The sequence below is a fragment of the Ornithodoros turicata genome, unplaced genomic scaffold (genome assembly GCF_037126465.1).
Source record: "Ornithodoros turicata isolate Travis unplaced genomic scaffold, ASM3712646v1 Chromosome211, whole genome shotgun sequence".
Taxonomy (NCBI): domain Eukaryota; kingdom Metazoa; phylum Arthropoda; class Arachnida; order Ixodida; family Argasidae; genus Ornithodoros; species Ornithodoros turicata.
In genome coordinates this window covers 71,744-86,807 of record NW_026999338.1, presented here as the reverse complement: position 1 = coordinate 86,807, position 15,064 = coordinate 71,744, and the positions used below count along the sequence as shown (strand labels likewise).

Genomic DNA, 15,064 nt, shown 5'->3' with positions numbered 1-15,064 from the left:
CTCTTGGCATGTATAACAATTATCTCAGTTGCTTTTTTTTTCATCTTCTGTCGGTTTACCATGCTTCTCAGCAGTACTGCCTTTTACGTTCTTCAGCATACGCGACTGTGAGTGCACCAAAGATTGCACAAGGAAAAGAAAAAGAAACCGTGTCGGTGTCGAAGACTCCTCATGCCGCACGTTCGTGCTTCAGCTCTTATTTCCTTCCTAAGTAGGTCTATGGCTTCAGCGATGCAACCTGTATTTCTCAATATACATCGTTGCACAGCTCCAATTTGCGCTCACCGCTTCGTCACCAAGCACTACTGACGCAGTCAATTTAACTTAACTTTGTAGCCCAACCAAACTACGCGTAATTCGCAGAACACACGGAGCCCAAAACGACATAGCCAGCAGCTCACAGACTTCAGGACGGACAGGCGGACTAACAGGTGCATTTTACATCCCACAGGACTAAGTTGAACAAGAGATCAAACTGCCCTACATAATGCCATTTACGGAACATGATGCATTTCCGTACTCGCTGCTTTGAGATGCATCTCCTCGTCCACACCAAAAGCTGGGACAATCGGGACGGACAGTAAGGCAGCGGTAGATGCAAAAACCTATTCATCCTCCTCTGCTAAACTGATTAGTGATGTCATTACACGAATCTTGACGTGCAACCATCACCTGATGGCCACCTCATGTCACTGGGCCTCTGTGTATTGTCCCAATCCGTATTTGCCAACCTGAAAACGACGTCGCTGACTCTGTCGCAATCCGAGCCCAAGATACTAAGGTTATTAATGATGTCCGCCTTACGTCCTCGCCTGCCAAGTGGATACATCACGCTTCTGACACCGTAAGCACCCGCCTCTTTCTGAAGGATGATGTCAGAACGAACGCATAATTCTTTCGACCCAGTAGACTGTTGACGCTCCACGATGTGCGTGGACGTACAACGGGAGGGAAGAATCTGTACTCGATCGGTTGCGCCTAAGCATTGCATGAACTCCGTTAATGTTCAGTTTTCGACGTCATTTTTTTAGTTCTTACCATTTGGTTTTCATGGAGACTATCTCGGCCACCTATCCCCTTACCGTGACCGCACCGAGGACTTCTTAGCGGCTGAACTTCATGTGACACGAAGGTTACAAGCACCTAAATATTCCTGTCGTATGTCCTTAAAATTCTTCCCGTCTTTCTTCACAAGACTGACGCAAGGGTGACGAGATCATCGACGCAGGACGAGCCCGATGGCAGCAGACAAATTACAGCAGTTACAGAAAAATTTAATGACCGACTTGCGGATGCTGTTATATCAGATCAACCGGGGATCAAATTCGTGGTCTATTTTCATCAAATATGTACCTATCTATTGATGTGGTTCCTTTCAAAACAATTACATTATCATTTTCCATTGTCAGAGATATATTGCACAGCCACGCAGCTCGATTCGTAAAGAGTTCTAATTGTTACTTCGTTGATCGCCGGAAAACGACAGCGGGTTTCTGGCAACTGCTATGTACACCCAGAGCCAGCTATACCAGTTTACTGGTGTCACAGGGGTGACACAAACCCGCCATTGTTGTAACTACCCTCAAGCGGGTGCTTTTGGCAAAGCTGCCATCTTGTCCTGGTCGCACGTCATAGAAAACGTCATTTTGAGGTCATGTGATTTTGTTTACATGTCGTTTTGCCGCTTACCGACATATTTTCGCCGTCATAACACCAAGAGCTGACCGTATTTTGCCAGCGTAAACTATGCGGTGCTTCTTCCGCAACATGGTAGCCCATTGGTACATCGCATCGGCTCGGTAAGTCTTAACGCGCGGTCGTCATCACATCTTTGGAAGTTGTCAACAATACGAGGCTTTATGTGCAAAATTGCGCGTTTTACTGCGAGATTATCGGATAAAAATAATTACCGTGGTCGAAAAACATCCAAAACGTCGTCCAGAAACAACAACCGCATTGTTTACGAATGGTTTTGCCGCCGATCACGGGCGCCGAAATCTTTAAGGTCACGTGTGCCTTGACGGTTGCTGTGACGTGCGACCAGGACCTGTCCAGGATGCATTGCGTTCGCCCAGCACGCTTTCGTCTACGGAGCAATACATTGGATGCCGCCCCTGTGACTGGTGTGGCGGAAGCGTCAATAATCGAAGTGGTCGCCTCTCCCGCTCCGGTATACAAGGACGACGATGACGACGATTGTGTTTTTCAAAACTCGAATATGTGATATACTTTCGTCTCATTACAAATGCATACAATGGAGCACCTCGCTAGAAATTTTGAGTCTGTAGTATCTGCAAAGCTACTAGAATAAGAATTAGGCTGGGTTCACGTTGGCAGAGCGTTTAATGACCAGCTCTCCGGGAACAGCTGCTGATCAGCTGTCGGCCAGCTGACGAATGCAAACAGCAGGTCACGAGCCTCGCTCCGTCATAGCTCGGTCGTCGTCGTCTACATCATTCCTCCCTCCTAAGGCTGTGAACCTGTAACGGGCAGGAGGTCTTCTTTGACGGATAGGGTATCTCCGCGGAGGCTCTGCTGTTGGGTTTCCAGGTGGCTGTTGTGGGAAGACGACGTCGAGTGCAGGAGGCGCAGACGAAGCCTGGGGCCTCAAGTTGATGTCCATGGTCAGGCTCAAGGGAATCGCCCCAGGTTCCCGTGGACGACCTGAACACAGAGAAGCATTAGGCGACCCGACATCTGACGACACCCTACTCTTCAAGTGGTCAGCATGAACGCGGCGCCGTTTTCTGCCATCCAGTTGAACATCATATACAACGTTGCCTTCACGACTGATGATCACACCTTTGACCCAATGATGTTTACGGGTTGGATCTTTCACCCAAACCTTATCCATAGTGACAAAACTTATTGTCACCCTTTTGGAGAGGTGTGCGAAGACTGTCCTGAGTAGTCCTGTGTGGGCGGGCGAACTAAACCTAGCTTGAACCTGAAAGGTCTCTTGTTAAGCAAGTCGCAAGGTGTTTTTCCGGTGGAGATGTGAGGTGAAGATCTGTACTTAGACGGAAACGTTCCTAGAGGGTCTTCCTCCCTTCCACATTTAGCGCGACGCAAGGCCTGCTTCATTGACCTGACGAAATTATCCGCCTGCCCGTTTGATTTCGGGTGGTAGGGCGGTGTTAAGATGTGGTGGACCCCATAAGTCCCCAGGAATGACTTGAACTCCAAACTGGTAAACTGTGTCTCGTTGTCAGTAACCAACTGTTCAGGAAAGCCTTGACGCAGGAAAATTTCGTGAAAAGCGTTAATAGTGTCATTCGCGGTTACTCGACGGATTTTGATTATTTCCGGCCACTTACTGTACGCATCTATGACAATCAAGTAGTTGTCCTTCTCGTACTCCGCAAAGTCTGCGTGGAGTCTACTCCATGGGTGTTCCGGACGTTCCCAACGATGCAAAGGTACAGGCTTGGGATCGTCTCCGATGGAAGCGCAGGACTCGCACGTTTTGACTGTAGCTTCTATGTCCGTATCTATTCCTGGCCACCAAACGAAAGATCTGGCAAGCATCTTCATTTTCGTTTGGCCTAGGTGTCCCTAATGAAGTACGTCCAAAATGCATTTGCGAAACTTGGTGGGAATAACTGTGCGCATTCCAAGCAAAATGCAACCGTGAGAAATAGAGAACTCACTCTGACGCTGAACATAGGCACGAAGTTCTGGCATGTCGACTGCAGCTGAATCGCCCTCTAGCAAGCGACGCTGAACTTCAGCTAGCACTGCGTCTTTCTAGTGTCTCTTCTGCAATAGAAGTCGCCGTAACAGGTAAAACTGACATGACTTCTAACGAGACTACATTGACGTCTTCAAATTCAACAATGTTGTCACTGGATATTTGTCGTTGAAAATCATGATCCGGTCCAACGGCCAGCCTAGATAGTCCATCGGCGTTTCCCATTAGTTGTGTTGGTTTATACTGGATATCGTAGACGTGACCCATCATGATTAAAGCCCAACGTTGTAACCTGTTAGCTGCAGTAACCGGGATACCCTTCTTCGGACCAAAAATGGTGGTGAGGGGTGTATGATCTGTAAACAACGTGAACTTCCTTCCCCAGAGGTATTGGTGGAACTTTTTTAAACCGAAGATGATGGCTAGAGCTTCTTTCTCTATTTGAGCATAGTTCTTCTCAGCTACCGACAGAGTTTTCGACGCATGTGCAATAGGTTTTTCCTTCCCGTCAATGTTATGATAGATGACAGCACCCAGACGTTCTGAAGATGCATCAGCTGCTAAATAGATCGGTCTCTTGGGATCAAAATGGGTCAAGGCGTCGACGGCTGTCAACCGCTGTTTAAGTCCATCAAAAGCGTCTATGCATTCCTCAGACCAGCACCAAGGCTTGTTTTTACGAAGCAACTTGTTTAGTGGTGCTGATAAATCTGCCAATCCTGGTATAAACTTACTGTAGTGCTGCACCATGCCAAGAAATGCTCTCGGTTCTGAAACGTTGGTCGGCTCTGGCATGTTCAGAACTGCAGATACCTTCTTCGGTGAAGGGGAGAATCCGGTAGCCGACACCACTTGTCCAAGGTATTCTACCTCTTCTTGCAAGAAGGCGCATTTCTCCTCCTTCAGAACGAAACCATACTCTTGCAGCCTTAGAAGAACGGTCTCCAGATTTTTCTTTTGCTCATTATCGTCACAGCCAGTCACAATAATATCATCCAGGTAACAGGCAACATCGTCTAAACCTGCTGTTATTTGCTCCATAGTACGCTGAAAGATCGCTGGGGCAGAAGCAATTCCAAACGGCATACGATTAAATTGAAACAAGCCTCTGTGCGTAGTAATCACCAACACTTTCTCAGCCTCTTCGTCTAATTCCATTTGCAGGTAGGCTTCGGAAAGGTCCAGCTTGGAAAATTTCTGGCCACCATTCGGTTTAGCAAAAAGTTCTTCTGGCCTCGGAAGTGGGTACTGTGTAACATCCAACTGTGGATGAACCGACACACTAAAATCTCCACACACTCTTACTGCTCCGTTCGGCTTCGGCACGACCACAATTGGTGTCGCCCAATCCGAGTATTCAATTGGCGTGAGCACTCCGTTCCTGACCTGCCTATCCAAATCCTCCTCAACCTGTGAACGTAAGGCGAATGGTATAGGTCTCGGTTTAAAGAACTTAGGCGTTGCATCAGCTTTCAACTGCAAGTGAACCTTAATCTTCTGGCACCTACCAAGTTCCTTCCTGAACAAGTCCTTATGCGACTGTAGCCCAGTGGCAAAGGAACCCGGCAAGGAATCCACGGCTCCTACAAACAGCCCATTGAGATCGACTCCCAGCTTTTCGATCCACTCTCTTCCAAGGAGATTTGTGTGGGTAGATTCAGTAACTACTATCTCTAGTCGATGACTGCGTCCTTGATACGACACGTCTACTTGCCCTTGTCCCTTGAGAGCAATGTGATTCTGGTTGAATCCTTGCAAACTGTACTTGGGTTGACTAAGCTCAGGCTTCCCAAGTTTTAACCACGACTGGTGATCGAGCACCGTGTGCTTTGATCCTGTGTCAACTTGTAGCTCTATATCTTGTCCTAAAATAGTGCAAAGAACGAACTTGCCATCTCTTTCCTCCTACGTTCGAGAATACGGAGTACGTTCGTGACGGGTTTTACTTTTGACTTCGCGGCCTTCGATTTACTCTTACACATCTTGGCAATATGGCCCCTCTTCTTGCTGAAACGACATTCTTCTAGCTTAAATCGACACGTGTTTTCGGCGTGATTAAAATTTCCACATCGGAAGCATCTGATTGCTTTCGGGTCTCTACCTTTGTCTTGCACCTTGGCAACTGATGATGCCGAATATTTTGAATTCCAGTCAGCTTCCACCTGTCGTGATTCCAACTCAGCGGAGAGAACACTTTCCGACAAGCGAAACGCAGTGTCGATGGTTAGATCTTTCTCTAGAACCAACCTAGCCCGGAGCCTTTGGTCACCCAGCTCTCGGTGCTGGCGTTTTCTCGGGGTGGCTCAGCGATGTTGCGGAGAGTTGTGGTTGTGGTGCTGGAAATGATTTGTTCGGCTGCTGCGTGTGTTGTGTTAGTGGATCCGGTATCCGTGTCGTTGTTGGAATTAGGTTTTCCGAGTTTTGAGTGTTCCTTGTTAGCTAGCTCGCGGTTGAGATGTTGAATGTGTAGTTCCAGAGGGTTTGCCTCCGCGTCGGTGAGACTGATATTGTTTATGTGGGCTTGGATCGTAGCGAGCTGCGCGTGGCACTGTTTCTTTAATATTTCTAGAGGCGTACGGGCTGTGTTGCTAAGGGCTGACGCCCACTCTAGCTCTAGTTCAGATGTCAGTTTTCCTAATGCAGAAACTGTTTTAGGGGTGAGACATTTAGGTACTGTGTTGTGCGCCAGGTGGTGGGTGTAGATCCGTAGATGATGTAGGTATCGGCTACGTTTCTCCATGAGTTTTCGCGCTCGTAGGAAGTTCGTTGACTGCTTCGTAAGCTGGTGATTAGATAGTCAACGGTGTTTTCTACGTGACGTGCGAGTGCGTCGTGTCTGTGTGGTCGGTGGCTGTGGGGTCAGTGGCTGTGGAGACCCGCTGTGTTCCTCGATGTCATCTGCCTGTGCTTGTGGTCTTCGGTGTCCCAGTTTGAGTGAACTTTGTGTGTGCGCGGGTTGTGTTTGGAGTGTTGTCGTTTGTCGCGTGTGTATGCGTGGGCGCAGTGGTCGTTGTGGTCCCCTTTGATGCCGTCGAGTGTTCTGGCGTGTTTGCGGTGTTGGCACTTAAAGTGTGAGCTGGTTGAGGATGTTGTATTTGAGCGTTTGTCAGTGCAGGACGGCATCTACGGACCATTAGGTGTTTGATGTTGTGTGCCATAGCTCGTACGCCTGCGTGGTTTGGGTGGAGGCCGTCCCGAGCGAGATGTGCTTCAGCGTGGTATTCGAAAGCTGGGTGTGTGATAACCATAACGTTGGTGTGTGCCTGACGCATGTGGATGAGGCGGTTGTTGACAGCGTGCGCCTTCCTGTTGAATTCGTGTAGCCATGTGTCCTGGTGTATGTATGCTCGGTGTTTGTTCTGTCTTCGGGGAAGTATCGTTGTCAGTACTATTTCAGCGCCTGATCTGTTATTTGTGATGAAGGAAACTAGTGCTTCGAATTCCTGGATGACATGTTGCGTTGTCGACCGTGCGATGTCGTTGGTCCCTACGTGGAGTATGAAGTGCGTGATCGGTGGGGGGCGGTTACATGTGTCATGATGTCTCGTATTCTTGCGCCGCTTGAGAAGTGTATGTGAGGTCCGTGCTCTCCGTGCGGGATGTGTTCGTGTATGTACTTGTAACAGCTATCCCCTAGGAGTGCGTCATGTGAGAAACAGAGGACGGGTTGCTTACCTCCTGAGGCCATCGGATCGTCAGTAGCGAACGTAGATGGGTAGAAATCCAGCGAACCGGTAGAGATGTAGTAAGGGAGTTGCCTCAGGACAGAAGCCGCCGATATTTCGAACAGAGACTGTTCTTCTTCTGGGCACCGTCCTCATCATTGGGATAGTAATTAAAGGGTTAGGTTGACGTGTTTATAGGTTCATGCGAATTGTGGGTCAGCACCCCCAAGGGACAGCTCCGAGGGACTGTCCTGAGCAACTCCCTTCCCACTTGAATATAATGCAGTCGTAGAGAGATAGTTTCCTTGGTTTTGTGGCATATTGCGCTCACTTCATCTGCTTTCTCTTGGGCCCCGTTTGGGATATCGCGGCCTCAATTAACAAATGCAGAACAGGAGACAGAAACACGGACACAATGACATGATTGAGATCATGATATGCTGTCGATTTTTTTCTGTTTCTCTGGTTCTACATCTTATGAACATGTGCCACATTGCCAGCGCCCTTTCCCTCTAGCTACGCAGACAGCCTCTCAGTAATAAAAATGCAGGTCGTCAAATGCATGTAAACAGTGCTTACATTTTTGGGGGTCTTCGCTCATCTAATGTTTATGACAGAAAATGCTCCTCTAGTTCACATGGCATACTGAACATGAGTGTGCTCCACAACCACAAACTACATTGTAAATTACCACTGCAGTATGTTTATCGGCTCACATGAAATTACCCTTCATAAGTGCATCATGTAAGCTACTTGATTCTGATGCTAATTGCTCATGAAATAACATGGGGTGGGGAGACAGACACTGGAGTCACATGTTGCGTCACTAGCGGTGCCGTACTCACTCAGCAGTGACATCACAAGCAGTTATTTTTCACTGAGGCCAGCAACTCAACGATGTAATTCACATCTTGATTGCAGAAAAAGTAAGCACATGTTTGTTATTACTTGGTATACAGTTGAAACTTGTTAATGTGATGACGGTCATTGTCGTTGATTTTGGCAATGAAACCATTTTAGGATAAAAAAAACACTTGTCAAGGTGTAAGCTGTGAAATGTAGTAAATTGAGTGAGGCATTTTAAATTGTCTTTTTTTTTTCCTTTACATTTTCAATGCTGACATACGTCAGCTTGTGTAACTGTCAACCTGGGCTATTCCGGCTAAAACCAGCCAGAGATGTAGCTTGACTCTCTTAAATATCACTGAAAAAAAAAGTGTGTGCATTTTTTCGACGATGCATATATCGAATGTAAATCATCATTTTGTTTTCTTCAACAATGGGGGCACATTAAACTGTGCCGAAATATGAAGTTGTCCCTTACGAGCTTCCTACTGACATCTACATATACATCATTTGTGCGTTTTCCTTGCCTGGTGTTAGAGGGGAAGCACGGGTCTGCCATCCCAAAGGAAGGGTATGTAGAACGAGAATAAATCTGGTGACGTGGTGAGAACTCAAGAACGGAGCATAAATTTCTGACAAATTAGCATTCTTGAAGGAGCCCCAGATTATTTATGCTTGTAACTGATTGCTTGTGATTAGCTTCACATAAAAGTAGCAAGCTGATCTATACTCATTGTTTAACCAAGTGTTTGAGAATATCCAGCACTTGCAATTTTTTTTTTCACATAGTATATCCACATATAGGTCGTCTGAAAGAAATCTTCCCTTATTTTGTAGAACTAGTCCTCTCCTGCAACATACTGAAAATCTACATGTTTATTTTTCTTTAGAAAATATAAAAAAATTGTCACCATAACGTGCTGCAGCTTGTTCAAAACAGAGAAAGAAAAAAAAAAAGATGCCTTTGTGGCTCTCTCCTGTGAAAATCGACACTCTTCTTTTCCATTTTGAGAACCTACAGGTGTATTTGTTCTTACGCAAGAAAAATCTTTCGTCAGCTCATTCATATCCCATCTGTATGACGCTATAACACGCTTTGAACAAATTTTGCATTCAACTGTTCTGCCCAGTTCTACAGATTAGTTGCAGTCGCTGCTTCATAACAGCTTTGTCAACATTTATTATTTTTTTTCGCATACCTGAAGTCATCTGGAAAATGAACAAATCTCATCATTTCAAGGGCATATCCTCTCCTATAGCATGTTCAGAATCTGCTGGCATGTGTTTTCTGTACGTCTTATAGCATCAGCTGACCATATTGGCTCAGATCATGTCAGAATGCGACGTAACAGCCTCTGGAAACAATTTACTATCATCTCGTGTGCCCTTCAACCACAACAGAAAAAAAAGCCTACAGTCTTTCTTTCAGTGGAAATAGGTGTTTTTGCTGCATTAACAGAATGTGGCTCAAATTAATTGTACCTCCTTGTGGCCTGGGTGGAGCATATGCCTCACTGTGCTTTATGTGTATTATGTTATTTCTTCTCCAACCACATAAAGGACAAATACATACAAAGCCTCAAGTGCATAAAAAAATAATGATGAAAGAAGGATGTGACTGAAAAGGTTACCGAGCTGTAGGGCTCTGTCCCTTGAAATGATGCACCCTTGGGAGACACTGGAGAGGTGTGTTAACTTAGCTCAAATGGTAAGACCCCTGGACCGGTAATCCAGAAGATGTGGGTCCGAGCTCTACAGCTGGTTATCGTTTTCAGTGAATTCCTTCTTTCATCATTAATTTCTTTGGTTAGATATATGTATGGAAGTCTTTACATGTGAGGTGATCTAAGTTGGTTTCCTGACCATCTTCATTCTTAAAAAACAAAACAAAAACAAAGCTGTAAGCATAAGAATAATAAAAGAGACCCACGTCAAAAGAATGTTTCTGAAAGGCGCAACATGAAAAATATTGAGTGATTTTGTGGAGGACCCAAAAGTTGGCACTGAGGTAGCATATATTGTGTTTTCTTAATTGATGTGCACCTGCTTTGTCTCATTAACTATACAATGCGTTTTGTATATAATTAGGAGATTAAATACTTACCCTGAGTGACTTATCTACAGTTCCTCCCTCAACATTTAATGACATGTGAAAAGTACAATTCCTCCACTGTTACATTTTTTCATGCATTTTTCACGCATTTTGTGGCCAAAATGAACGTGGTTCTTTTCCCGTTAGAAGCGCTTCAAAAGGAAGGACATAGGATTTGTGGAATTTCGTACCTGAATTCACCAACCATGACGATCCACATCAAAATAGCCAGAATATCAGAATCGACTGAAAGGACACAAACTACAGTGTTGCACACAGTGATTATACGCAAAAAGAAAAGGTCAACAAAAGTATAGATAAATAAGGTAAATAGCAAGCGAGCTGATGGTATAGATCCATAACTTCAAAACCCGAGATTGTGGGACAAAAAATGACAGACATAAACAAGGTCTCAAGGGTAAGCTGTTCTAATGAGACAGAAGTTATTCACCAAGAGGATCCATTTGTACAACCAATGAGACCTTATTTGTGTCTGTCATTTTTTGTTCCACAGTCTCGGATGTTCAAGTTATGGATCTTTACCTCCAGCTCGCTTGCTATTTACCTTATTTATCTGTACTTTTGTTGGCCTTTTTCTTTTTGTGTATAATCTCTGTGTGCAACACAGTAGTTTGTGTCATACAGACTATGCTCCTTTCAGTCGATTCTGATATTCTGGCTGTTTTTACGTGGATCGTCGTGGTTTGTGAATTCAGGTACAAAATTCCACAAATCCTATGCCTTCCTTTTGAAGTGCTTCTAACAGGAAGAGTACCACGTTCATTTTGGCCACAAAATGTGTGAAAAATGCATGAAAAAGTGTAGCAGTGGAGGAATTGTAGTTTTGACATGCCATTAAAGATTGAGGGAGGAACTGTAGATAAGTCACTTTGGGCAAGTATTCAATCTTCCAATTATATACAAAATCCATTGTATAGTTAATGAGACAAAGCCGGTGTACATCAATGAAAGAAACACCAGATATGCTTCCTCAGTGCAAACTTTTGGGTCCTCCCCCAAATCACTCACAATATTTTTCATGTTGTGCCTTTCAGAATCATTCCTTTGATGTGGCTTGCTACAGCTCTGTATTACTCTTTTTTACGTATTGAAGATGGTCAGGCTACCACCTTGGACCATCTCGCGTGGAACGACCCACGTCTGAGGAATTATTTTGATATATCTTATTACAACTACTTGTCTTCCTATTCTTTTGCAGCCTATACGTGCAGCAAGTACCCGGCGGCAGGTGCCGCGTACATAAAAAACAGCCTGGCCTCACTACTTGCACGGGAAATAAAGTAATTGTACCACACACCACATTTCCACCTCATCTCGAGTTCTGTACTTGGATATGAAACAAGAGATTGGTGAGAAGGGAGCTGCCTCAGGACGAGAGCCGCCGATATTTCGAGCAGAGACTGTTCTGCTTCTGGGCACTGTCCTCATCATATACCAGGCCAATGATGAGGACAGTGCCCAGAAGAAGAACAGTCTTCATTCGAAATATTGGCGGCTCTCGTCCTGAGGCAACTCCCTTTTTACTCCCCTAGCGGATTTCTACCCATCTACGACATTGGTGAGAGGTAGGGCACATAGTGCCTCTTTTATGCGATCTGTCCCGTATTGTTTTCAAGTACGCACACACAATACAAAATATTCAGAAACTCAACACATTCTCAATAATCACAGCACATGTTGCCTTTCAACATGAATTCAACAGAAAATCAACAGAAATTCTCCCAACTGGAACTCAACAGAAATTCCGTAAGAACGCGGTGGCCACTTTTCAACAGCTCTCAACAAGAATTCAATAGCTTTCTCAACAGAAATTCAACTGACTTTCAACCAACACAAATTCTACACCACGTGTTGAGCAAACTCAATAGAGTTTCAACAGAAACTCAATTAGAATTTTCATAAGGGATGGGATGCTCACGAATCTCTGGTTCGTTCCCGTTGCCGTCCTCCTCGTCACTAGTGTTGCCATCTTCAGCGGTTGGCTCGTGTTCGAGAGCCGCTTCGTGCTCGTGAATTTCTTCCCGGTCTGTCTGGTTGTCGTTAGTGCTTGTGCCCCGCGAAACGATGTATTGAACTTCATCGTGTCGTGGTGTCTGAACGAGAGCCTCTTGTAGTAAGTATGATCCTCTCTTCTGTTCGACTCGACAAAAGTGATGTCCCGATTCACAATTACACGCTTCTCTTGAGGGTCGTAGAAACGGTAACCTTTCCTGTCGATGCAGTAGCCGAGGAATATGACAGGCTTGCTTCGATTATCCAGCTTCGTCTTGTACCTATCGGGAATGGATATGTAGGCAAGACATCCGAAGGTTTTGAACTACTTCGCCCTCTGAGGTCGCTTTGTAAACACTTCTTCGGGGACTTTTTCATTTAGAACGGTTTTGCTGCATCTATTCCGGACATACGCAGCAGTGTTCATGCCTCAGCGCAAAATTCGGGCGGGAGTTTGGACTCTGTCGACATTGATCTTGCAGTTTCTACTAGGGTGCGGTTCATGCGCTCCGCTATTCAGTTTTGAGCTGGTGAATGCCGAACAGTCTTCTCATGAATGACACCTTTGTTCCACAAAAAGCGCTCGAGGTGTTCACCGAGAAATTCCCCACCGTTGTCTGTTCCCAATCACTTCACTTTTCTTCCTGTTTGTACTTCTGCTTAACGTACGAAATGTATAATTTTGTCCCCTGCTTCATCCTTGTATTTCATGAAGTAGACGAAGACTTTTCTACTATGGTCATCCACAATGATGAGGGAGTATTTACTTCCGCCAATCGATAATACTGGAAACGGACCACAAAGGTCGGCATGCAGCAATTCTAGTACGTAATTCTTGGGTTTAGCGTGTATGGGCTTGAAGTCCTTGGCTGCTTGGCTGTAACGCTATCTTCACATGTGGGATGTTCGGGCTGGATGGTGGGTAAACCCCTGATAACGTGTCGTTGACACATCTGTATCAATGTATCGAAGTTCAAATGGCACGTACGCCGACGCCACACCATACTGTCATTCTTTTTTACGTTTCTCGCAACCTCTGCGAAGGATGACATCACTTCCCTATTCAGTCTGTAGATTCCTGCTTCTTTGGCCCCTGAGAAAACGAACCGGTTTCCTTTGAAAGCAGTACATTCGTCCCCTCTGAATGTAACGGTGCCACCACTGTCAGTTAGTTGAGAAACGGAGATCAAATTGTTCGCCCTTCCGGGTACATACAAGACTTCATTTGTTGCCAACGTGTTGACAACACTTCCGTTTGTCACTTTTAACATGACTGTTCCAGTTCCGCAGGCGTTCATAACCTTCCCGTCGGCAAAAGGCACCTTTCTTCGCTCATCATCTTTGAAGTTGCTTAAAACTTCTTTTCTGCCAGTCATATGATTGCTGGCACCAGAATCTATAGACCAGTCAAGCCAACTTTTTCCGTCCAACATTAGTCTGCGCCAAAGGCGTAGTGACGATCTTGAACTCCCCCTCGAGAAACTCTTGCCTAGAAGAAGACTTGGTCATTCTGGCCATTGTCTTGTTCTCTCGGATCTTGTATCCTGCTGTCCTGTTTTCGAAGGATGAGCATCAGAGAATTTTTTGTTGTCTTGTCGGGAGTAGCAGTCTCGAGCGAAGTGGCCAGGTTTCCCACACTGGTAGCACTTCAGCAGCCGCTTCATCTGTTGACGTTGTTTGACGTCCTCCTTGCAGCAGTGCGTATTTCACTTTCCCAGGAGTGACGTTTGCCATTGAACAGGCGTCAAAACTTCTTGCAACACCATAATACGAACGTGCCAACCCTTGAAGCCCAACTGATGCTACCTCCGCGACATAGAGAGTCTCCCAAGGAACATAACTCTTCAGCAACAGATTCTACACGGTGCATGTACTGGGTCGCATTCTCGCATTTCTCCCAATTCGTTGCGTTGAGTTTCCTCCTCAAGATAAGCATCCTCTCTAAAGTGCGTCCCCGACTCACCTCTTCCAGTTTCTTCCACACTCCTCTTGCTGAAATCTGGTTAATAACATATGCGGTTTGACCACTCGATAGCGTTGGGACGATCACATTGAGTACCTGCAGATCCTCATTATCCCATGTAACTCTCGCTTCTGGAGTTGTCGGAATATCTCCATTGATGACTTTCCAGAGTTGCTGCTCCTTCAAGAACGTTGTCATCATAAAGCTCCGGGTCGGGTAATTAGTCCCGTCTAACTTTTCCATGGCGCCGCCCGGTAATGTCACAGAAACTCCAACCGATGCCATCTTGAGAATTTCCTGGAATGCCTTCTTGGTTTCCCAGCAAATATCCTAGTACTTTAGTACACTGCAGTCGGCTGATAAATTCCCTGGGTCCATAACCTACTGTTGATCCAGGAACGTGGAATTCTCACAGGTGACCTAAGACGCGCGCAAGGAGCTGACAACCCAACAACTTCGTCGGCTCGCAGGAACTAAAAAAATGGCTCCTGTAGCTCGCTTTTATTTAGGCAGCTTACGAGGAAGAGAAGAAACGAAAACTATGTACATGGTTGACAACGTGCAACCAACATCCTCTGGGGTACGGGATGGAAATCACTCTCAGGACGGTATCGAATTTTCCTGAGGAGTGCGTGACGGGGAATGTGCGCACGCAAACGTAGGAAATGTTAATCGGTTTAACGCTTATGATGAACCTCCACCGGGACTTCACCAGCTTCAGCCAGGACTTGCCGTGTTTCAACCACGCTTGGAACTTCAAGGCAGCGGCGAAGGCTTCGGGCAAACAGGGTCCG

General features: G+C 45.7%; 1 protein-coding gene across 1 annotated transcript; it reads right to left on the bottom strand.

The window, feature by feature from the left end:
* Window positions 1-3,727: 3,727 nt before the first annotated feature.
* Window positions 3,728-14,555, bottom strand: LOC135373169 (uncharacterized). The gene is made up of 6 exons (XM_064606414.1): window positions 14,271-14,555; window positions 13,944-14,164; window positions 13,725-13,859; window positions 12,489-12,588; window positions 12,234-12,408; window positions 3,728-5,556 (listed from the first exon to the last, which is right to left on the bottom strand). The coding sequence occupies exons 1-6, from the start codon at window positions 14,553-14,555 to the stop codon at window positions 3,728-3,730; spliced, it is 2,745 nt and encodes a 914-aa protein (XP_064462484.1).
* Between the last annotated feature and the right edge of the window lie 509 nt (window positions 14,556-15,064).